The following is a 23,765-nucleotide window of genomic DNA, read 5'->3' as shown; positions in this document are numbered from 1 at the left end:
GTGGCGTGTGGGGATAAATACATTGAAGATTGTGAGGTGCTCAGATGGCTATGGGGGCCATAAAAGATGGATAAAGGTTCTGAAAAGAAGTTGAGACCACAATTTTGCAGTTAGTAGCACACAGGCAGACTGCTGTGAATACACAAAGCCCCATTGACTATAACAGGGATCTATACAAGCTATCAGTGTCAGGACTGGGGCCTTGGGTATTAACACCTCTGTTCATGATGCATTTGTAGTGCTTGCCTGTGTTTATAATAAGATTTTTTTTTCATTCTGGATTGTCTGGAAGCAGAATGCTATTACACTACTGAAACTGATGTAATATTTCTTGTAGTTTGAAGAAACAGAGTGACCAGTCCAGGTAGCCAAGACTTGATTTTATTAATAAAATTCATATTTTCCCTCTTTGAGGTGACAGTTACAAACTTTGGTTCAAAAATAAAAGAAATTCTGAACAGCAAAAGGTTGACTTTTTAAATCTCACTTTTACATGTATAAAATACCAGTTGGAAATGAGGGAGTGGAATCTGGTACCAATTAATTTAACAATTTATATAAGAAATAGTAACAAACATTTATTTTCAAGTCTTACATATATTATGAAAAATAATTACAAAAGGATTTGTGTTTTAAAGTTAAAATGTTATTTCTACTTCCAACTACCTGAAAAAAAAATGTTTAGCTGGAAGGCCAAACCAACCTTTTTGTGAGATTTGGATTGCAAATTGTAACAGTTTGGGTCAGAAAACAAGCTCTGTAGATAGCAGTCCCCTCGTATGTTGCTTTGCAACTAGGTAGAATCACATGACCTAGACATATTGTGTTCCTGGCCTTAAGTTGAAATAACAGAGAATTCATATTGATGGGATGGGCAAATAATATATGGGCTATCATGTGAAACTTAGTATCCAGTTCAGAAGCAAATATTCATCACTGCTCACATAAAAGCTATGTAAACACTGCACAAATCCATAAATAGTTGTTTTGAATCAAGTTTTAATATTTATATGGTTTAAAGAAGCACAATGAAAACAAATTCAGATGAGATAAAAAAAAAAGGATAACTATAACTACCAGTTACTTCACATAGACTTAAACAGATCTCTGCACATACTTTCCCCACCTTTTTCATACACATTTTCCCCACCCACAAATATAAACTTGCTTATTTTAGGTATATACAGGTATCTTAAGAAATCCTAGAATCTGAAAAGGAAAATAAAAAGTCTGAGGTAATAGCACCATGGAATACAGCACCTCAGTGGGTGTGTTCATTCTTGAAATTCATTATCACAAAGTAATATCAGCAAAGTGTTGTTTTGAGTTTCTTGCCAAAGATTTTCCAGTTTTGCCACCTGAAGCTTTGTTGGCGACTTCAAATAACAGAGCTTTTCAACATCAATATATACAAAGGGACTTTATTATTAATTGGAAAAATTAAATTGGATTCACTGGAAATTACAACTTTATTTTTCATAATACATACACAGTATTGACAAAAATGTTTTGCAATTATAAAATAAGAGCCAGATGCAATTCAGAGACACATGCAAGTTTTGGAAATGGACACACAAATAACAGTATAGTACTGTACATAGAATAATTACAATTTATTAAACACACCTCCTTAGCACCTCTTTGTTGAAATAGAAGGAGCACCATGACATTCATGTTTTACAGCACCAAGGAATCCAAAGGGAGTATTCATAAAGCTATCCCTATGTTGTGTGTCTCTGCCACAGCCTCTTCTGTCCCTCATGATTTGCCAAATAAGTTTAAGTCATGTGATTCTGGCCCTACAAGGGCAATGGATATTTCCTAGATAAGACATTCGTACCCAGCAAGACATTTTTTTCTATGCCATCCTTAATCAAAACTTGCATGTGGCATGAAGTGGGTCGGTGGCACCTAGGCACAACTTGTTTGCCGATCTGCTCTTTGCCCTATACTTAACCGAGGAAACAAACGGGACCAACTTCGAATCCAAACTTCTGGTTCTGATCACCAAAGTCATTAATCATCACATCAACAATAGGCACTTGGTCTATTTTAGGTGTACTGATTTCGATCACAGTCTTTGCATAGCCTTTTCTTGACTGTAAAAAAAAAAAAAAAAGGGGGGGGCGGAGAACAAAATAAAAAATGGTTATGCATAAAAGTTGCAATGTTATAGATCTTTCACAAGTTAACTTTACAATATAGATTGTAATTATAAATAACTGCCATCCCATGTACTGAAAAGTATACACTAATGCCAGATGTTTCTAAGAAGACATTTTTTCTTGAATTATTTTCTTTTTTAAAATTAGTATTTTTATCTTCTAAAAATGCAAATGTGAAACTACTGTTTTTGGAAAAGAGAAAGTGATTGAACAGCACAAAAATCTATGGGATAAAATGGGCCTCCTCATTGGAAAAATCCATAAGTGGTTTAAAGTTCCGTGGAGAATTCTGAGTTTGCATATGTAGTAGCTGGTGAATCATGTTGTCAGGGGTTGTGGGGATTTTATCCTCATGAAGAGGCCAGTAATCCAATTTAGAGATGACAACTGAGACAATGTGCACTTCCAAGGAGAAAGGCTGTAACCTCGTTGCAAAGTGCTACAGCAGCTACTTGGAAATTCAAAATATCCAGGACTCTGACATGACTGCTAGATTATGCACCTTTGTTTATTTTTTTAAAAAGTAGGCAAACTCTGTTAATTGTGGGAGCAGATATCAGCTCCACCATCTCCTCTGGTATTTTACCCAGCCAAAGCAACATCTTGCTATCATCTGGAGTGAGCTTCTGTCATCTTACCCCCTCATCCAAGCCCCAATCTCAGAGAGACACTGAGAAAGCTGAGATAATGTCACAGCAGGCTATGATAAAAAAGGGATGTAGAATCTAGTGTTATCAGCTTATTAATAGCACTTCACCCCCAAACCATTTCACTATCTCTCCCAAGAGTTTCACATATAGATGCCACAATAGCAGAAGCTATAAAGAAAAAAACCTAAAATAACTAGAAAGAGAGGTACATGTTGAAGAGAAGCAGTCATAGAATAGAACCCTATGGTACTCCATCATGAGAACTCTTCTGGCAGATAAACAAAACACTACTATTCATCCAAAGAAGAAAAGAACACAGCCAATCGAGCACCATTCTGTCTAACTCCACCAGATTTCACACCTGTGTGAACATCACCCCTGGCATATTGCAACAAAAAACAGTGATAAATGTAAAAGAATCCACAGTGAACGTATTCTACCTCCATTGCCAAGAAGAGATCACTGACCAACTACACTAGCAATGTCTTTGTATCACAACCTGGTCTAACACAAATGGAAAAGGTTGTTGGAAACCCAAGGACTCCAGGTATTGCCTCCAAGCTATTTATCACAACCTTCTCAATAATTGTCTCTAAAAAAGGAATTTTAGAGAGGATTCTTAGATATCACAAAAACACAATGATTAGTCAGGTGTAAATGCATAGATATGTAGCTATCTAGACAACAAATGGCAAAATATTCAGCATTGAGACGTGGCTTCTGAGGCAAGAAGCTAACAACTGATACACTTGAATGGACCCAATACCTTGCTGGAGAGATGATCAGATAGTTGGTGTGTGTATGGAATATTCCTATGGAAGCTGGGAGAAGAGTGGGCAGGATATAATCCATGGACTTTACCTCGTGTTGATTTCTGCTCTTCTTTTAGATAAGCAATGCACACATGTCAAACTATGCAATTAGTGCAAAGTGCATACAACAAAAATGTGCTTTGGATAGCTGTAATTCTTAGATACACAGTAGATCCAAAGCTTGTGAACAATGTATCTTCCCCTTGTATCAATTGATTTCAGAGAGTTAACATATACTAACAGTGCAATGCCTCCTTTCACAATACTTATTTTCTGCTGCTTTTCCCTTACATAACTTTTAGAATAGCAAAATATCTAATTTCAGCACATTGGCACTAACAGCAAGCATTCATTCCAAACTTTGCTTTGCTATTGCTTAATTTGTGCTTAATATTTTTCTTGATATGAAATTTAGAGAACTGACTAATTCATTATAGTTAAAATCTACTAAAATGGCAGAGTATTAAAAATAAAATCTTCAGAGCCTTTCTCAGAAGGAAGACAGCATAAGAATGAACTAGTTTGACTACTAAGCCCACCTGTCATATTAAAGTAGAAAAGAATATTTTGAGCCTATACTTACTGCACAGCCATCATGAAGAGCTTTGATGTAAGGATTGTTGTCATAAGACATCTCTTCGTCATTTGATCCTAAGAACCTCAGTGCTTTGTCATAGCTGTCAGATGACCCATCATGCCAAGCTACGGACTGATAACAGTTGTAAGTGAAATTTTGTCTGGCAGAGGCACTCAGTAGTTTAAGGAATGTCATTTGAACCATATTAATGGAATTGCCTTCAACATCCACATAGGAAAGCTGGAAAATATAAGTAGGCACATGAACATTTGGTTGCTTCCTTCTCTTAAGTGCAAAAGCAGAAAATTACTGTTGACACAGAATCCCATTAACTGATCTTAATGTAAAAATCAGCCGATACATACTATATTGTCATTCTTAGATTTTAAAGCACAATCAAGCTATGAATTAGTAAAAAGGTTTTCATTTTATAGCAGTAATTATGACAAACAACTATACATTTAGCTGCATCCTATTGCAAGATCCAGAGAATCGTTTCCAAAATATTCTGACCTTGTAATAGCAAATTCTTCTGAGACATAGGTTCAGTTCATTGTAACTATATGTCTGTTACTGAGTATGCATAAATGATGCTGCAGCCTATCTTTACCTGGAATGGAGCCTGGGGATCTGCACTCAAGCTGTTTTGCAGAGGGTTAGTGGTGGTGCAAGGGCTGCCAGAATACAGCCATCCACTCTGCAGTTAACCACTGGCGTTTTTGCTACATTTGAAGCATGATAAGTAGGAAAGCACAGAGCAGGCCCTTGCTGTCCAATGTGCAAGAGGCCACTTAACTGCTCTAATGTTAAGGGGGGAAAAGGTTGAGGCTGCACGAATTCCTTTTTGTATTATATAGTCAAGATTACTCGGTGAACGTTGATCATTGATAGTACATGCCTGGTTTGTGAATCACTGTATGTTGAGATGACTACTTACCAGTTTGCCTCTCTTAAATTCACTAAACCAGGCTCCTGGATTCTCCTTTGGCCATGATGAAATTCTTACCTGTTGTAAGCAGAGAATGTGAGTATTTACAACATACGTTAGAAAAAAGAATGCTTTTTCACATCAAAAACTGCAAAATAAATCTTCCTTCTGGGATATCAACCTATTTTAAGTGGTCTTTGGAGCTATGCAGACACACATCTACATTTGATTTATTTAATACCCTAAAACTGGATACTTTGCTTAGATAGAGATAAAATACCCACAAATTAATTGCTTTAGACCAACTGAACTGAATAAAAGATGTTAAAATAATTTCTGTTCATAAACTATACAGAGCATGTAGCAGAGATACCTCAGATCAATTCAGATAAGTTATTGGGGTAAACTGCACCCGTTTGGATTCATAAGGATTTGCACTGGTATGACTACATTGATTCATATCCTTGTCTAGATAGGCTTTTAGAAAGCCACCTTCTTCATTGGTTGCACATTAGGCAGCCATTTATACTTATGGGTGTGAAACACTACCAGTTCAAAATAGTAGTGTTTTTCAGCCACTTTGTACAGGTAGAAATGATACCACCAGGGGTGAGACAGTAGAGAATCAGACACTAGAGTTTATCTTTTAGGTATCAGATTGAACTTTATGTGCTCATTAGTAATGGGTAAATAGCTGTGTCATGTCCTGGGCTGCAGGAGACATTTAGCTAGCAAGCAGGTGAGTAATAAAGTACATCTGTGAAAAAGGGGGTAAAAAGTTTGTGTATCATTGCCTTATCCTGTTTAAGGCTAAGATTTAATCATGGGTATTTTTAGTAAAAGTCATGGACAGGTCACGGGCAATAAACAAAAATTCACAGCCCCCTGACCTGTCCATGACTTGTACTAAAAATACCCATGATTAAATCTTGGGTGCTCTGGGGGCTTGCAGGGGTGCAGCTGCTGCTCTGGAGCGGGGACTCTGCGGTGCCTGCTGGGGAAGGAGGGGCACTCCTGGGTGTCTGTTGGTGCTCGGGGTTGGGGTGCTGCCCAGGACTGCTGCTGGCCCTGGGATCAGCCACACCTGCCAGCTGCAGAAGTCCTGGAGGTCCCAGAAAGTCACTGAATCCGTGACTTCCGTGACCTCCATAACAGACTCTCAGCCTTACTCATGTTTATGCAAATTAAATGTAATAATTAGCCTGTAATAAAAACAGATAAATGAAAACATGACAGTATAATTTTACTATTTAGTTCAATATTGCAACAACATGGCAGGAACTGTCAACAGTCAACCCAAAACACAGATTGGTACTTACTCCTTCAGATTTCTTATCTGGGTAGATGCAAGTTTCGCCACCCGCTGTGAAATTACAGTACACTTTGAAGGAGTCTCCAGAGCAGCCCTGATTAGGATCAATCCAATAGTCACCTAAAACAAACGAGAGAGGATTTACTTAAGATAATGATTGATTTTGAAGTCATCTTTTACTGCCATCTAATGCTGCTCAAAAAGTTTTATCTGTAAAGATATAGTTGTTTTATCTTAAAGATTGGGAAGCAAAAACAATTTTTTGTTGTTGTCTTTATTGCTCCTTTATGAAAGATAAAACCAGCCTCAGTTGTTTTTTATTTTATTTCAGCTTGTATTTTATTTCAGGGTATGACTCCCTTTGTTTGCTGAAGGACTTTAGTAAGTCATTTGCAGAACTGGTGAATGGCACGGCAGGAGGCTGAAATCTGAGGCACAGCTCTGAGAGAGACCCCAGCTGAATGGAGAAAGCAGGTTGTATGTGTCAGCCTCCTGTGACTTCAACATCCAGATCCTTCAGTTAAAGAAAAGTCAGAACCTGATATTTCAAAACATTGAAAGAAAAACAAGCAGAAGAAATGTTAAGGCATAAAGGAGCAGTTCAAACCCTGGGCTGGATTGTGATGTTTAGGCACAGCCCTGTGTTCAGGGTGGCGTGAAGCTGCATAGTCATAGGAGGGTGCATGTCAGAAATAGGTATGCTGAAGCAGGGTGCCTGCTACTACACACCTCTGTGGAGTTCAGCTTATTTCTCCACCTCTGCTGGGTGGTGCATGCTGGGACTAGAGCCATTGCCCCTGCTTCTAACTCCTGAATTACGCATCTGCACTGGGAGCACTGGTGGAAACTGAGATAAGCGGCCTCAGGTTCAGGCGTTTTACCACTATGCTGCCTAACCCTGAAGCTGCAGTGTAGTTGAGGCTCTGATGTTTCTAGATAGTAAAAGCACCATAACTGATGGCTGGTTAGACAACATAATGGCAAAGACACTTGAACTGGTCTGAGCCTTTTCTGCTCTACAGCTTCCACCCTTCTTACCACTGTTGGGAATTATGGGTCCTAGAAATGCTAGTGTAGACAAGGTGCTGAGGGTGAGTGCTATAGTCAGTCCTAAGACCATTCAAATGTCAGTCTCTAAGGTGACTGCTAACAATCATTCTAATTATGATGGTGTTTTTTGTGATGTGGACTAACACCACCAGCTAATTGCACATTACTGGCAGAACAGCAAATAGCAGTGGTTCTCAGTCACTACCGTCCTAGCCCAGGTGCTAGCCAAAGTGCAGGTTTCTGAAAGGCGTGCGTTACCAATCCTTTCAGTAATACTGTCTCCTGAATGTAAAGTATGGAACATAAGACTATATGTATGATATTTGTGATAATAGCTACAGGTTATTTTTAAGCCTTCTTTGTTCAGACTCTCTTTATTTAAAATAGGCAGTCCTGACAGCTAGCCTCCTACTCCCAAGAGCTTTGTAAAGAAATGAATGTTTTCACTTTTATTTTAACCAAATTAAACCTTCACTCATATTAAAACAAAAGCTCCAAATAATAGATAAATACTGGTAAGTGAACAAGTCAGAGACTTTCTATAAAAGATAGTCATTATAATGGAGGTACTGAATTGTAATATATGTACTTTTCATACAGCACATTCACTACTTAACTGTTCCTCAAGGCAACCATCTGTTTTTATCTGTCTAGAGTGAAAACAATAAGTATTATTAAATTGTCAAAATGTATTTTTGCTCTCATTTTAAAATATGAAAAGATTACTTTGAACGGGGAGAAATATTCATTACAATAAAAGAAATATAAAAGCAGGAGAGCTGTGTGAAAGTTGGCCTTCATTTAAAGCTTACCAGAGAGTAAGTGCAGTTTAAATAAATAAACAAAAATAAACAAAGCTATTTCTCTGAAACACTGCCTAATTTATGACTCTGCATTTTATTTAACTTTAACACCAGAAAGTACTAGTCTTAATATTGCCATATGATCTTGAATATGTCCATACATTTCACATAAACCTCAGTCTTTTTTGCTTAATGTGTTTTTAGGATGAAAGCATTATGAAGGAATTTATTGTGAGCAGTATTCAGTAATGTTTTGTACAACTCTCTGATAATTTTTTTTAAATTCTGGACTAATATTTGTAGCACCTAAAACAAATCTGCATCCAGCCACCCACCCCCAGATTTAAAATAGTTATATCTTTTGGGTGAAATCTTGGCATCATTGTGGCTAAGCTCCCATTGACTTCAATGGCACAAGGACTTCACCCTTTGTTCTTTTGGAAAAGGTGGTTTTGTAAAATGCAAAGTCTACCTTTCTAAATAAACATTGAAACTTTTATTTCTCTCCTTGCTAATATGCTTTTTTTTTGGTAAAGCAATCTGTAAAAGCTGTACATCTAAAACCAGACTGACTGTATTGCATATGTAATGAACTCTTGCTTTTCAGACACAGAATTTCTATAGTTGAAATTAAATTCACCATGTTTATAAATGGCTTTTTTTTTTTGCCTGCAATAATGGATTTAATGAACATTTTCTTAGCTTTTCTTTAGAGACTATATTAACTATATAACTAGAATTAATAAGCTGACAATATACTTCAGTAAATCATAACCTCAGCCCATTTGCTTTTGTCATGTAATATTAACATACCGTCTGGGAAGTCTGGGTGGCAGAGTTGTAGATCTGTGCAAGTTCGGGCTGGGTTGTTCTGAGTGCCCATTGGATACTTCATATGTTCAATATCTTGCTTCAGAGAATTGAGTGAACCAAATATTTCCTCCATGCCATCAGAATAATCCAGGATGTTATCAGCTGCATCAGCCAGCATGTAATCCGGAGATCTTCTTGTCTTTTTGGGTGACTGGATTGGCAAAGGCTGGATAACTTCCCCGGGAGGACCCTGTAAAGTACATCACATACTTTGGTTGCCTTTTAATTTTATTTTCTATCTGCATAAATAGATTGATAGATGGAAATCCTGGTTGGAGGTGGTTTGAATGGTCTGTCTTCTTTTTTATCTTATTTATTTTTCTCGAATTTCCTTTGGTTTGGTCAAGGCTTGATTACAGAGAGAGAGAGATTCTTCCTGGCCCTTATGTGGGAGCAGAGCAAGGGGAATGCCATATGGAGCAAAATCACAGTCCACGTGCTCACAAAAATGTAGGCATTATCCCTGCTCCCCAGAGGGCCCACAATGCCCCAAAGGGGGCAGGTAAGAAGCAGACCCAGGCTCCACCCCCAACGTCCACCACCATGCTGCCTAGCAGAGCTAGTCAGCCACTAGGGGAAGACTAAGTTGCCCCCCAAAAGGGGTGCAGTTCTGGGGTTATTTGCCCCAGTGCACCTGGGAAACAACCTGAGACAGACAGTCTCTTAGTATGCTCACACTGGAATGAAACCAAAAATATTTGAAATTTCCAGAGAACCAAAATTCCTCCATCAATTGCATTTCAGATTGAGAAAATGTTTCATTTCGATTTTGACTTTTTTTTTGCATTTTATATTTTATAGAATAAAAAAATGGAAAATCAAAATGTTATGTTCTGAAAAAGGAAGTGTTTCCTTTTTTCCCCCCAAATTTTTGTTTTAGAAGGAATTTTTGTCAGAGACATCACCTTTCCGTGAAATTTTTTGCATTTATGGTCTGGAATTTTCCAATAGAAAAGCATTCGGTTTGAAATATTTCCAACCAGCTCTAATATTTTCCTTTTCTGCAATTTTCCAAAGTCCTACCTTCCAGCGTTATAAAACAGGATCATTTGGACCATTAACTGAATGCATCGTCAAATAAGTGATTTTACTTACGGGAGGACCCGGGGGGCCAGGTAAACCACCATCACCCTTTTGACCACCAGGACCCTACAAATCAGTGAAAGAAACCCTGTGTTAGCAGTCTTGGAAAAACATAACAGCAGAATTTTTTAAGAAAACCACCAACTCCAAGGGAAAATGCAGAACAAGTCTGGAAAGGAGTTACTTACAGTGGATCCTTTGGAACCCTTTGGACCTTGAGGACCCTAGGGGACAATGGACACAGTTTCACTGAGTTGTACTCAAGCTAAGATGGGAATATTTTGAACTGAACAATATTTGGCAAGACACTTTGGATGTAATTACTTACAGGTAAACCAGGAGGGCCAGGGGGGCCTAGTGGACCAGCGGGACCGGAAATGCCCTAAAGAAGAATGAGCAGAAACTACGTTATTCTATGTGCATTGTTTCTGCTATACTGAGCAACGGTGACAGGGGCAATAAGATGACTAGTTTAGTACACCTACAGAGTAGTTCTACGCAGGGTTTAAGTCGGCTTAATGATCTAGATCCTGTTTTATTATTAACAACATGACATGCCAATTTGAGTTCTGTTTTTGTTCTTCTCACCCTCCAGAGTTCATAAGCCACTACCCCATCCACCTCCAAATCCTCCTTAAGGCTCACTTTTGACATCAGGCACACACAACGCTGCCAGTTGATAAAAGCTAGGCAGATGATGAGCTACACTGTGAGCATAGCTAGTGTACGTGACAATGTTGAGCAAATTGTTGTGACCAGGTCCTCTGCCTGTTTGTTTGTTTCATCCATCTACTTAGTCTTGTCCATAAGCTAGATTCTGAGCTCTTTAGCTTCATGACACATTTGTACAGCACCTAGCACAATGGGACCTTGATTCCTGAATGGGGATTCCAGGTGCTGCTGCAATTTAAATGCTACTCATATACAAGATCTGTGCAAATGGCTTAGAATTCAAATTCTCTTCTTCTTGACTTGGCAGAGAGGATAAGCTTGTACAGAACTTAAATGGAAACAAAAGTGTGTTTTACTAACTGTATCGCCCTTGGCTCCGAGAGCCCCTTGTGGACCTGGAAGACCCCTGTCACCCTTTTCACCCTGTTCTCCTGGAGGTCCAATCAGACCAATCAGACCGGGATGTCCCTAGAAAAGAGCCAGAGAAAAATAAGATTGAAGGTCAATATATATAACTATGAATACATGTAAATTAAATGAGAAATATACATTGATAGCTTAGTGTATTGAAAAGTCATCACTGAACATATTTACAGAGAAATCCTAAAAAATCCTAAAAACAGTAGGCACACAATTATTCTGCAGGTACATTCATTTGCAGACATTTATGCTCAGAGATTACCTGCAGAGTTAACTACTTATTCCATGAAAAATAAATCTGTGAGTGCTACTTACTGAAGCCAGTGCAGAAATAACAATACCTATCAGTTCAGGCGTCACACCCTTGTCAGTATTTAAATGCTCCAAACACATTTGTAAGTAGAGTTGTAAACCACCTCGATAAGTAATATACATTTTTAAATACCTGATCCAAGTATGTAAATGAATGGACTTCATACCAAACAATGTCCCTTTCCACCAACAGTTCCCCTTGCCCTGATAGCTCAATGGGATTTCGGTGCCTATTTCCCTTAGGATCCTTTAACAAGCGCATCCTATATCTTTAAAGTCATTACTGCTGTTACTTCTCACTAAAGACAAATACAACAATTGTTCTATATTTATAGTTTGTGGCTTTTTATATATAAAAAAGCTAATATGTCTTATTCCCAACTGTGAAACTATATGCTTTTCCCCTATGGATTTCTGTGGGCTCTTAATAACAGAGAAAAGCCAGGGTAATTAAATTTACCTTCCAGGCAATGACTGTTCCTTTCTCTCTGAATGCTCCTGGGATGGGCAGATGTGGCCTACTATTTCATTATTTATTATTATTATTGTTATTATTATGGCAGTGGAGAGTTGATTGATGGGTGCTATGGACCTTTTGTGTCACTATGGCATCTTTTATACAACAGAAATACTTTTTTTTTTGTCTTATGCACTCAGCCAACACTTGGCTTTTACACTGATGCCATAATTGTGGAGCCTTTCTCAAACTGAAGACACAAAGTGAGAAATTTCCACCTACCTTCTCACCCTTGGAACCTGGATCCCCCTTCAGTCCAGGCAAGCCAGGTGGACCCTAAATAGGTCAAAGGAAATAATGTTAAACACAAGTTTTAAATGGCATGGCAGGATGCACTCATAATATTTATCTGAAATAATAAAAGTACTGTACGTTCATGTACTGTGGCATTCAATGGCTGATGATGGGCTGTGTGTACAACTTAGGGCACAAGATAATCTTTAAGTGTATGCTTAAAAGAAACATTTCTGATTCATTGCACTAATAGAATAGTGGATTTTGACAAGACTAGGAAGTGGAAGCGAGGGCCTGTGTGACTGGAAATTTATGAGGAAAGAGCTCTTTAAAGGTCAACTAAAAGTCTCCATGTGGCACTGGAAATACCCAGTGAAGCATGTGATAGTTAATCAAATTTTCTAATCTATGTTTTGTTACTTTTGCTTGTGGGCACTTTACATGCTTTTCAATACTTCTTCAATAATGCTTGGTCTTTATTATCCCTATCCTGTTATAACACAGTCGTAAAGAGACCTCTTAATTCGCTTAAGTTGGTAGTGAGGATCAGTAATGTCCGGCAGATTGTTAAGCAGGTGTCTTATATTAATTTTCCCCTATTTTGTTATTGGTTTGAGAGCCACTCCATATTTCAGTCCAGGGTTAGGGTATTATCTTGGGAGTAGGGAGCTCAGGGTTTAATTCCCTGCTCAGTCACAGATTTCCAGTGTGACCTTGGGCAAGTTGCTTAGACCCAGATTTTTAAAGGTACTTAGGCCTTGCTTTGCTCAGCACTGCCACTTTTGAAAATGAGACTTGGCTGCCTACGTCATTTAGGGCCAATTTTTAAAGATATTTAGGCACCTAAGTTCCATTGATTTCAATGGGAGTTAGACACCTCAATATCTTCTCAATTTTGTCCCTTAGGCCTTGCAATGCGAGCAGAGCAATGTCAAAATACCTTTAAAAATAGGGGCCTTAGTTTCTCTGTGACTCAGTTCTCCAAGTGTAGAATGGGGATTACAGCCCTTCCCTACCTCAAAGGGTGCTATGAGGATAATACATTAAAGACTATGAGGCACATAGACACTACAGAGATGGGGGCCATATAAGTACCTACTATACATATTTTTTCTCTTAAAACAATGCCACCAATCATTTATACAGCACCACAACTGTAGATGGTGCTTTCTAAAAGAGAGTTAGGCTAGGTCTACACTACCCCACTGAATCGGCGGGTAGAAATCGACCTCTCGGGGATCAAATTATCGCGTCTCATCGGGACGTGACAATCGATCCCTGAATCGATGCTCTTACTCCACCAGCAGAGGTGGGAGTAAGCGCCGTCGACGGGAAGCCGCGGAGGTCGATTTTGCCACCGTCCTTACAGCGGGGTAAGTCGGCTGCGATACGTCGAATTCAGCTATGCTATTCGCGTAGCTGAATTTGCGTATCTTAAATCGACCCCCCCCTGTAGTGAAGACCTGCCCTCGGACACACTCTTTGCCCCAATTTTGGTCTGTAATTGGTCCTTGGGAAGCAATGCTAATGCTGCTTCTGTCAGTTCTTGACAGGGTGCTTAAAAAACAAAAGCTGCACAAAAGTGTGAAGCACTATTTTATCCAGTTAGAATTTATGCACTACGGGACACCAGTGGGGAAATGTACGGCCTGACTCTTCAAATTTGGTCGTGTGAGTGGTCATTCTTCATATAAGTAATCCAATGGAAGTCAATGGCACTACTTGCCTAAGATTTGCAGGATTGGGCCCTTACTTGGCACTGTGTAGGGAGATGTATTGTTAAATTACAAGCATTCATAAACTAACCAGAACCACTACTCAGGTTTTATGAACCTGTATATGGAGATTGTCAGCTCTACTGTAAATTTTGCCCAAGCTGCCATGCTGCCAGATTCAGCCATCATGATAGCAGTGTGCATAGATTCAACAATGGCTTAAGGAATATCCCATACAAATTGGACTGGACAAAATGTTCTCAAAACACTCATTTCTCAGAGATTTAGAAGGAAATTGCCTTCCAAATGGCATCAGTCTGAATTTACCAAACTTGTTTTGGTATCCTACAGTATGCATCTTTTAAAAAGTTTTTGGGAAAGCCTACGTATGATGACAATGATATTATAAAATACTCTATTGCCAGTGCCATCGTTTTTCTGAACCACTCATGCCTGTGACTCTGTGAAACTGTGATTCACACTAACCTTGTAAACAAATGCAATTAAAATGAGGACTTAAAATGGGAGCTTTTAAAAAAATAACATCACAGTGACAGCATTAGCACTATGTGTTTAATGTTGATACGAGCTGAAATGCAATTTCTTTCAGTGCAATGTAAATATATCTCAAACTATAATACCTAGAGGAGACTGTTAATTTTTTATTGACAATTTAAAAATCTTAATCTAATAAGGTTCTATATTCTTAAATCTATCTCTACAGTATAATGATTATAAAAGATGCTCTTGTGGCACATTTTGAATCAACTTTTTTATTTGCAGTTTTTTTTTTTTTAAATAGATCTAGGAGACGGCTACTTAAGCACAGCCCATAACATAAGAAACCACCAACACACACAATAACATAAGAGATTAAGCGGTTTGAATGGAAATAACCTCATTAGCTGGTAGTTAAACTTACTGCTATCTGAATTAGTTTTAAAAGAGGCTAGACAGAACCCACAAAAGTATGTGGTGCTCAATATCTAATTTAGAAATGGAACATCTGAAACGTCTACAAATTGACACTGGCAGGAGTCATTTCCAGCATTCCTGAGATGGAAAGCAGGATACCATGATGTGAGATTTGAAGACAGAAAAGTAAAAGTGGAAGTGGGGAGCTAGAGGACTCTATAGGAGTTGGAAAACACCTTCCCAAGAGTACAGAACGGAAAATCCTGAAGCTGCCATTCCCACTGTGTGAAGAGCTTCTGACTTCACATCCTCTGCTCTGGGTGTAAAACAGTCTTCCCTAATTTTCATTTGGGAGTGAGTTTAGAACTCCCAAATGTGCGTTTGCTTGAGGGAGATATAGTGAGCCACATTTTGTTCTGACTTAATGGAGATTGCACTGAAGGAGGTAGTGACAGAGTAAATCAGGGCAGAATTTGGCCTAATACGCAAGCTTCCTCATGTTGTTCAGCCAATGCACTTCTTTCTGCTCTTCTAGGTCTGGGTTATTTTGGAGAAGAGGTTGTAAATCATGCCAAATTGGTGATTTTGTAATGTCTTCCAATGAGGTCTAAGTGCTCCTTTTTCTTGTGGCCTAAGAAAGACCTGACCTTGGCTTCTAAATTTTCTGTATGGCCCTGCACCTAGCCAAAACATGAGAAAAGGGGAGGTTCAGAGTTCCAGAGCTAGAATTCTGTCAAGGGGAAAAAACAGGGACAAGACAGGGATCTTAATCATCTCTCAGCTCCATAGGACATCCACTCAGAAGTTTTTACAGTCCAAGGCTCAGCAGAACTGCACATTGTAGAATACACCACCCTGTTTTTTTTAGGAGGATCCAGTGTTAGACAATGCTACGAGAAATCCGCCAAAGGGCTCCACTGGTGTTGTGCTGACTGGGAGGCAGGATAAAATTGCGGGAAGCCAGAAGGCCTGGGGATCCACACCGATATCACTGAGCTTCTGCTGATCCCCCAGAAGTACACAGGGTTTGGAGCACTGTGAACTCCTTGCTTATTTCAGCTCTGACACAACCAAAGGTTGATCTTGTGAGCGCTCCTCATAACCAATGGAAGAATTTGGAATAAACTTCATGATAGGACACTCACATCATTTTCCTTTCCCCTTCTGCCTCCTTGAGAGTTTTTCTGTTAACTTTAACAAGGACATAAGGGAATTCTATTAAGATATTAATCTTGTAATAATTACAACAAATGTGTTTATTTTTTAAAAAGCTGGAAAGATGAGAAGAGGATCTCTATGTTTGGAAGAATGCTTCGCTTACAAACTTGATAATCTCTTGCTATTCATACGAGAAATAATTCTGATTTTGTTTAATTTGTACAGAATACGGTGAAAATCCAAGTGATGCAGGGCATATGCACATGTAGGAGAGGCATTAATTTCTGAGCCATTAATCTCACACTGCACATGTGTACATTGGGAAGGGGAGGTGCTAAAGTGATCCCGTATCTCATCGCTACCAGTCTCCTGCTGGCAGGGGGCATATGTGAAATTATGATATGGATAGCAGTCATAAGTGACACTTTCAATGTGGCACAGATTCAGAAGTGCCACAACTCTTCATGTACAAAATTTTATTCAGTGTGTACCTTTTCCATTTCTACTTCAGGATATCAGTCGATGCAAAAGATTAGGCAAATACATAATTCATGAACAAAAAGGGAAAAGGAAAACAGGGCTGATATGTTTTTAAGCTTCTGGAATATAGAATCAAACATTTTCACCTGCAGCGTGCTGTACTCTGCTGCATATCTACTTTGGCATGCTTCTCACAACTGCAGTCCACGGGGAATGCAACCTAAACTCAGCAACTGCTGTCTCTGAACTTTATTTCAGATGTGAACCAAAGTTTAATATGCTGCTGTGTAAATATAATGATTTACTAGCGCTAGCTAATCAACAGGCAATCTTGAATTCGTATTTTCAATGCTATGTAACTCATTAATATACTTTGCTTCTGATTGAAATTGGGCTTTTAAAATAGCCTCAGGACAGGTCTTTTAACTATACATTTTATTTTAAATCCCCCGGGACATTTTTGCTACTTAAATGTGAAAATGGATGTTTAATGACCAGTAAATTTTTGTTTTAGAAGAAGAAAGATGGTGCTTTGATTAAGGCACAGACTCTGGGTTCAATTCCTGACTCGTCCACAGATTTCTTGTCTGACCTTGAGCAAGTCACTTAATCTCTGTGCCTCAATTCTCCCTCTGCACAAAGGGGATAGTAATAGTGTCTTTCTCCCACTCTTTGTCTTGTCTGTTTAGATTGTAAGCTCTTCAGGAAGGAGCTGCCTTTTCTTTCTGTGCAGTGCCTAGCACAACTGGACCCTGATCTTGCTTGGAGCCTCTAGTGATACTTTTCATGGTGACAGGTTTCAGAGTGGTAGCCGCGTTAGTCTGTATCAGCAAAAACAACGAGGAGTCCTTGTGGCACCTTAGAGACTAAATTACTTTTAATAATTTATTAATAAAATTTATTATTACAATTTATTAATTTTCCCTCTGTTGATACTCACACCTTCTTGTCAACTGTTGAGAATAGGCCACTTCCACCTTGATTGAATTGGCCTCGGAACCTTTCTCCCCGCCCCACCCCCTTGGTAAGGCAACTCCCATCTTTTCATGTGCTATAATATATATACTGTATTTTTCACTTCATCTAAGAAATGGGGTTTAGCCCATGAAAACTTATGCCCAGATTAATTTGTTAGTCTCTAAGGTACCACAAGGACTCCTCGTTGTTTTTTCTAGTGATACTGTAATACTAATTATATATGGATTGATAGACATGTTACATCACAGTCCATTGGAAGAAACAATTCCAGTCCTGACAAAAGTATAAATACATGTTCTGAAGCTCTTTCTTGTTTATAGGGTAAAATCGTGGGTTTTGAACATTTGCAAAAATCTATGTTAGTCAACCAGAATGTGCCCATAAAATGTTCCAATCAATGAAAAAAAAATCTATTCTTCTTGTTAAGATACACACAAGAAAGTGAAAAGGTGTTTCAGAGGTGAAAGTCCTAGCAAGGACTAATTCAAGGAAGCATTTTACTTTAGATGATGAATTGCACATTTTCTCAACCACATTTGTAAAGGCTGTGAGAACCTGATGATATGCTCTGCAGCTGTTATAGCTAAAACCCAACCCTCAGTACCTGGCTTCAGAAGTGAGGGGGAGGTGGGGCAGGAATCCTCTTCACAAAGGATGTGTGGGGCAGCTGTATAGTTAATCTGCAGAAGGTACTTCAGTCCTAGGGCCTATGCAGAGGTACCTATCCCTGCCAGGCCATGAGAGGAGGAGAAGGTACAGGGAAATTCCTCCTGCCTTCTGACCCTCATCCAGCCTTCTCGCCTATGCATGGTTGAACCACACCATTTCTGCAATAAAAGAAGGGACTGAATTTGCCCCTTGCGGCACCAGCATCTTGATGTGATGTGGTTGTGTTATTGTGCACATCAGCAGCAGTTAAAACTTCCAGCCACAAAAGAAACAATTGCTTTTATTTAATGTGTGACAGCAGTAGGACATACCCTTGTGTGTCATTTGAGAACTTGACACTTGCTCTTTCATTTCACTCAACCGTGACTGTGTCCATGTTCTATTTCAAAGCCTTCATCCCTAACATGTCATTTTGGAAATGTATTAAACGCCTTCTGTTCAGCATCAGAATATGTATTACCTCCTCCTGACTGCTGAGCAGCATCACCTCAGAGGCAGACCTTCTAGAACTTACTCCTGACTAAAAGCCTTAGCGCCAGAGCAAGTCCTGAAAACTTCCAATCTTCCAGTCTGCCCGGGGTCATTTTCTCTCTTGAAACCCACCAACTTTCTCCCTTCCCACCTTGCAGATGTCTGTACCCATCCTCAGAGGGGTTAATAACAAATCAAATTCTTTATAGGACTGCAGAGTGGGCTAATACATTGTATTCTAGTCAATCCAGATGATTCTCAACTATTTTGGCAAGCAAGAGTCCTGAGACCTCTCTCATAGCCAGATCGCCTTTGCTTAGCTGCAAAGACCAGGACCATCTGGCCAGGTATTGTAGATTTAAAATTTTATATATAATACAAGGCTGGATTGAGAACAGCAGCAACTTGCTGTTCATCATATTAGTTTTTCTATTCATCATGAAGGACTTATTAAGAAAATTATGCCACTACTTTTACTGACTACTAGGACTTCTATGTGCTTCCTTTCCTTTGGCCTTCATTATTAATGTGCAGTAATATTCATTTGGCCATTGAGCCATTTTTAAGAGATAAAGGAGTATTAAATACCACTCAGCGGCAGCCAAACATTTTTTTTTAAATTTTCCTGGGATTGTGGTGATTGGGCTATAGTATGAATTAATTTGTGGAGTATTAGTTCCTTGCTTTACAGCCATATCAATATTATAGTCACAAAACATAGTTTGATGACTAATAAACTGCTCTGAAGTAACAATAAAACAGAAAGCATATTCTGAGACGTAGCTAAAGAGTTAACACAACAATTCATCATGAAAGACAACTTTGCTGCAAGCTACAAAGACCTGTAGGTTTCCCCCAACAATGCACTGTGCAGGAGTGCACTTTTGGCTTTTGCTAGTTTATTTCATGAGCAGCCGTGTATATAGTAGGTGATGATTCCAAATTATCTTTCCATTTAATCTTAAATGCTTGGGGAGTAATAAGGATAAATATTATAGCAGCCCCAAAAATGGATCTGAGGCTGTGATAAGGGCAGGATAAAGTAGAATAGTAATGTAACAGCTCAGAGTCCAAATGGAGAAGAGAATGGGAAAATAAAGCATGTAACAACATGCAGGTTGCTGTGCAGTATAAAAATGAAGACTTGATGAGCTGCACTGAGTAGTTTCTAAGGATGACATCCCTCATCTGTGACCTCTTTGAGACAGCTTTTTAGGATGAGATTTTAAAGGGCCCTACAGGACGTTGGTGTCCAACACCCATTGACTTTCAATAGGCATTAGGTGCCTAATTCCCTCAAGCCCCTTTGAAAACCTCATCCATAAACTATTTCTTGGGCAAGGAATAGTGAATTAAAGATGGAGTATGGCTCTGCCTTGCTAGGAAACCCTCTGATACTGAATTTTCTTGCGTTTCAGTGATTAGTCAGACCCTCTAGTCTTTTGCACCAGGAATTACATGTACCTACGTGACCTCTATTACCAGCAAAGGCTGCACTGAAATCACCAGTGCCAAGGAAATGTTCTTTTACCAGGATTATTTTTTTTTCTGTGTGGTTTCTGCTGTTATGAAGGCCATAAGGCCTTATATTCACTAGTGCTTGTTTGGAGACAAACACATTTTTGGATAGTATACATTCTTGCACTTGTATATGTTGGTTTTTATTCTAATATTGGCCAGAGGATTGAAGGGACTGATACCCTGTTGTGTTACTCCAGTCTTATGCCAATGTAACTCCACTGATTCCAGTGCAGTTGCTATGTTCTATAACTGGATAAAGCAGTTGTAAAGCAGGCACTCAATATTTTCAAACACAGAAGGATAAATGCCTTGTAACCACCGATTTGTACTATCGGTTTCCCCGGAACATATATGGGGACCTTAATGGTACATGTTTAAGGACTTTTTCTCTTTGGGTATGTCTACACTACCCACCGGATTGGCGGGCAGCAATCAATCCAGCGGGGGTCGATTTATCGCATCTAGTCTAGACGTGATAAATCAACCCCCAAGCACTCTCCCGTTGACTCCTGTACTCCACCGCTGCGAGAGGCACAGGCAAAGTCAGCGGGGAAGCGACAGCAGGCAACTCACCACAGTGAAGACACCACAGTGAGTAGGTCTAAGTACGTCGACTTCAGCTACGTTATTCACGTAGCTGAAGTTGCGTAACTTAGAATGATCCCCCCCCAGTGTAGACCAGGCCTTTGACATAACATTGGAAGGAAGGAAGGATACTCACCATAGGACCAGGTGGTCCGTCCTGACCCGGTGCTCCAGGTAGACCTTGTTCTCCCTATAAGAAACAATTAAGATTCCTTAAAAAGTGGATATTCAAGATAAAAATGATAACAATATTGCTATATACTCAATGAACTTACCACAGGGCCAGGAATACCACGGAGACCCTCTGGACCAGGTTTTCCTGAAGGTCCCTGAGGACCAACTGGTCCTGTTTTTCCAGGTGCACCTTCTGAACCAGGTTCACCCTACAAGGAAGACATACCAGATCACATCATTAATGGAGTTGATTATCCATGGCTCGGTATGGGTGCACAAGTGATACAGAGGGCACAAGGAATTTTTCGCACCCCTTCCAAGAGATGATCGCAGTCTGAATCTGTTCCCCTCAGAGCAGACTTGGCCCCTGACTGATAACTGTGATAACCTGCACTAAAGTTTATGGGATGGACATGACCATGTTCTCCCCTTCTTTTCTGCAATAGTGAGATGACCTGGCCTTGCATTTATGAGCAGCGCACACAGCAACCCATCAAATACCTCTAGAAGCTTCCTTCCAAGGGAATGCCTCTGTACTGCCCCCTTCTGTAGACTATGCATTAAACACAAATGAATTATTGTGCAGCAAAATTAAAGCAAAAGAATTTCACAATTTATATATTAAATTTAGGCCCTTTAATTTGAGTTATTTACAACTTAACTGTGATTACTTTGGTAGGTTTAAAATATCACATACTGTCTGTAAAATAAATAGCTTAGAAAAGGCATGATTTACTTTTTTGGAATGGTTTTTGTATTTCACTGTTTGGAACAAATGGTCTTATTTATTACCTTTGCACCTTTTTCACCTTGTCTGCCCTCAGCACCAGCTGCTCCAGGAGGGCCCTGTAAAGGAAGGAAAAGGTATAAGCTATGAAATAAATACTGGTTCATAATTATAGTATATTAAAATTATATTAAAGGGGTGAAAATATGATCTGAAATGTTCTTACAATTTCCTATATATCAGTGAATAATAAAATTGGCAAATGTTAATAATAATATAAATAAAACATTTCTTGACCATTTTATCAATAAAATGAAAAATCCCACTTACCCCCCATTAAACCTTTTTTATTTTCATACAATTTATTAAGCGCTTACAACAAATACATTTACTAGAAAATCAACTACCCTTTGTAAACACAGAGCAAAGAGAACACCACAAATAAATATATAAGATGAACATTTACACATCAAAAGACATAGGGAAATTTTATAAAAGATGAGGGAAAAGGCAAATAATAATATGTACTAAAGGTAGGATTTCCAAATATGCTGAATGTCCGTCTAAATCCGATCCAACTGAAGTCAATGGAACTTCTACAATTGACTTCAGTAAAAACCTAGGTATTATTATATTGTGCCATTGTAAGGAGAATGGCTCATGGCACACACTTCTTCACCCTCTAAGTCCTCTATACAGAAATTATATCCATTTGTCTAAAATGTTAGGTTGCAAATCTACGTGTTTCTGCCCTGGATTTTGCTCAGGGCTGCAGTAGCAGAGTGTTGTGGAAGAGCGATGAGGTTTAGCTGTAGAGCCACATGGTGGGACTTGGGAAGGGCATGCCAACGTTATGCGCAACTACAGACAATACTATCAATTTTTTAAAAGACATTTTTAAAACAAAAAAGGGATATTTTTCTCCTCCCAAACAATAAAAAGTTTAATTTTCAATTCAGGGGATTTATATACACAGTTCCTGTTACTAATAGAAGCTGTATATGAAACTTTAGCGTACTGTACTGAAAATACTCGCCTTGAATACCCTTAAATCTTTCAGATAAGAGACCACATGGTTTTCATGCAAGGCTAGTTTTTAGCTTGAGAAAGTTCTTCATTACAACCAGATATTTCTTGCCTATAGCCATCGGCTGAAAAAATAGAAACTTGGAAAACTTTCTCCGTAAGAGTCATATGTCCATCTGTTTTATGAAGAGTACAGAATATAGGAATTGCTTCTCTTTAGTTCTTAAAATGTTCAGTAATATGAACAAAGCCAGTAATTTCTATTTACATTCTGCGCTTCCATTCAGAATGATCAGGGATTGATCCTTCAGAAAGGGTCAAATTCAGGACTTAAATAGCAAATACATTCTCAGTTTTATGAATGTGTGAATAGTTTTAAAATTAAACATATACCTAAGTGCTTTGTTGGAGCAGGGCCTTGTGACAGATATGGCAATCTCCTGTAATACCTTTGGGAGATTTTACTTGATTAAGTTTATGTATCATAGTGTGCCAGGGACTGTATGTAATTCTATGGGGGAGACTGACCACAGCCCTCCAAGAACTAAGAATATTGTGTGTGTGTTGGGGGGTGAGGGGAAAGTGATTGGCAAATTCACTCAGGTTGTAACATCTCCAGAGATTTATTACCCCCTCAAAAGGCTTAATCTGGAATCTCCAGTGACTAGCAGATAAAGAAGGGACTTTTGGATAAATCACCTCAAATTAAACTGACTCAGGGCCTTCTTCCTGATCCACCAAACAGATGGAACAAAGGAAAGGGGGGCAATCCTTAAGGAAGGGTTGGACGGACCGACACCTGACAAAGCTGAGGATTGGAGTTGGGGTGATCTCTGGAAAGTTCATTAGCATGTGCGTAGGTTCTTTTATTGTTTTCAATATATATTTTTCTGTAATGCTTTTACCTTAAGAATAAATGTGGTTTCTTAGAAAGGGCA

General features: G+C 38.9%; 1 protein-coding gene across 2 annotated transcripts in view; it reads right to left on the bottom strand.

Moving 5' to 3' along the window:
* Positions 1-365: 365 nt before the first annotated feature.
* LOC113407478 (collagen alpha-1(XI) chain-like) overlaps positions 366-23,765 on the bottom strand; it is a 223,550-nt gene continuing 200,150 nt past the window's right edge. For both annotated transcript variants that reach the window (XM_029912430.1, XM_029912431.1), the window contains 13 exons: positions 21,867-21,920; positions 21,176-21,283; positions 21,037-21,090; positions 12,397-12,450; positions 11,286-11,393; positions 10,582-10,635; positions 10,442-10,477; positions 10,266-10,319; positions 9,111-9,360; positions 6,452-6,564; positions 5,142-5,210; positions 4,211-4,444; positions 366-2,099 (listed from right to left, as the gene is read on the bottom strand). In XM_029912430.1, the coding sequence (XP_029768290.1) occupies positions 1,953-2,099; positions 4,211-4,444; positions 5,142-5,210; positions 6,452-6,564; positions 9,111-9,360; positions 10,266-10,319; positions 10,442-10,477; positions 10,582-10,635; positions 11,286-11,393; positions 12,397-12,450; positions 21,037-21,090; positions 21,176-21,283; positions 21,867-21,920 (1,335 nt within the window). In that variant the 3' untranslated portion in view covers positions 366-1,952. The remainder of the gene's footprint in view (positions 2,100-4,210; positions 4,445-5,141; positions 5,211-6,451; positions 6,565-9,110; positions 9,361-10,265; positions 10,320-10,441; positions 10,478-10,581; positions 10,636-11,285; positions 11,394-12,396; positions 12,451-21,036; positions 21,091-21,175; positions 21,284-21,866; positions 21,921-23,765) is intronic.

This window comes from Terrapene carolina, unplaced genomic scaffold, assembly GCF_002925995.2.
Source record: "Terrapene carolina triunguis isolate 2854851 unplaced genomic scaffold, T_m_triunguis-2.0 Scaffold211, whole genome shotgun sequence".
Taxonomy (NCBI): domain Eukaryota; kingdom Metazoa; phylum Chordata; order Testudines; family Emydidae; genus Terrapene; species Terrapene triunguis.
This window is presented reverse-complemented; position numbering and strand designations above follow the sequence as displayed.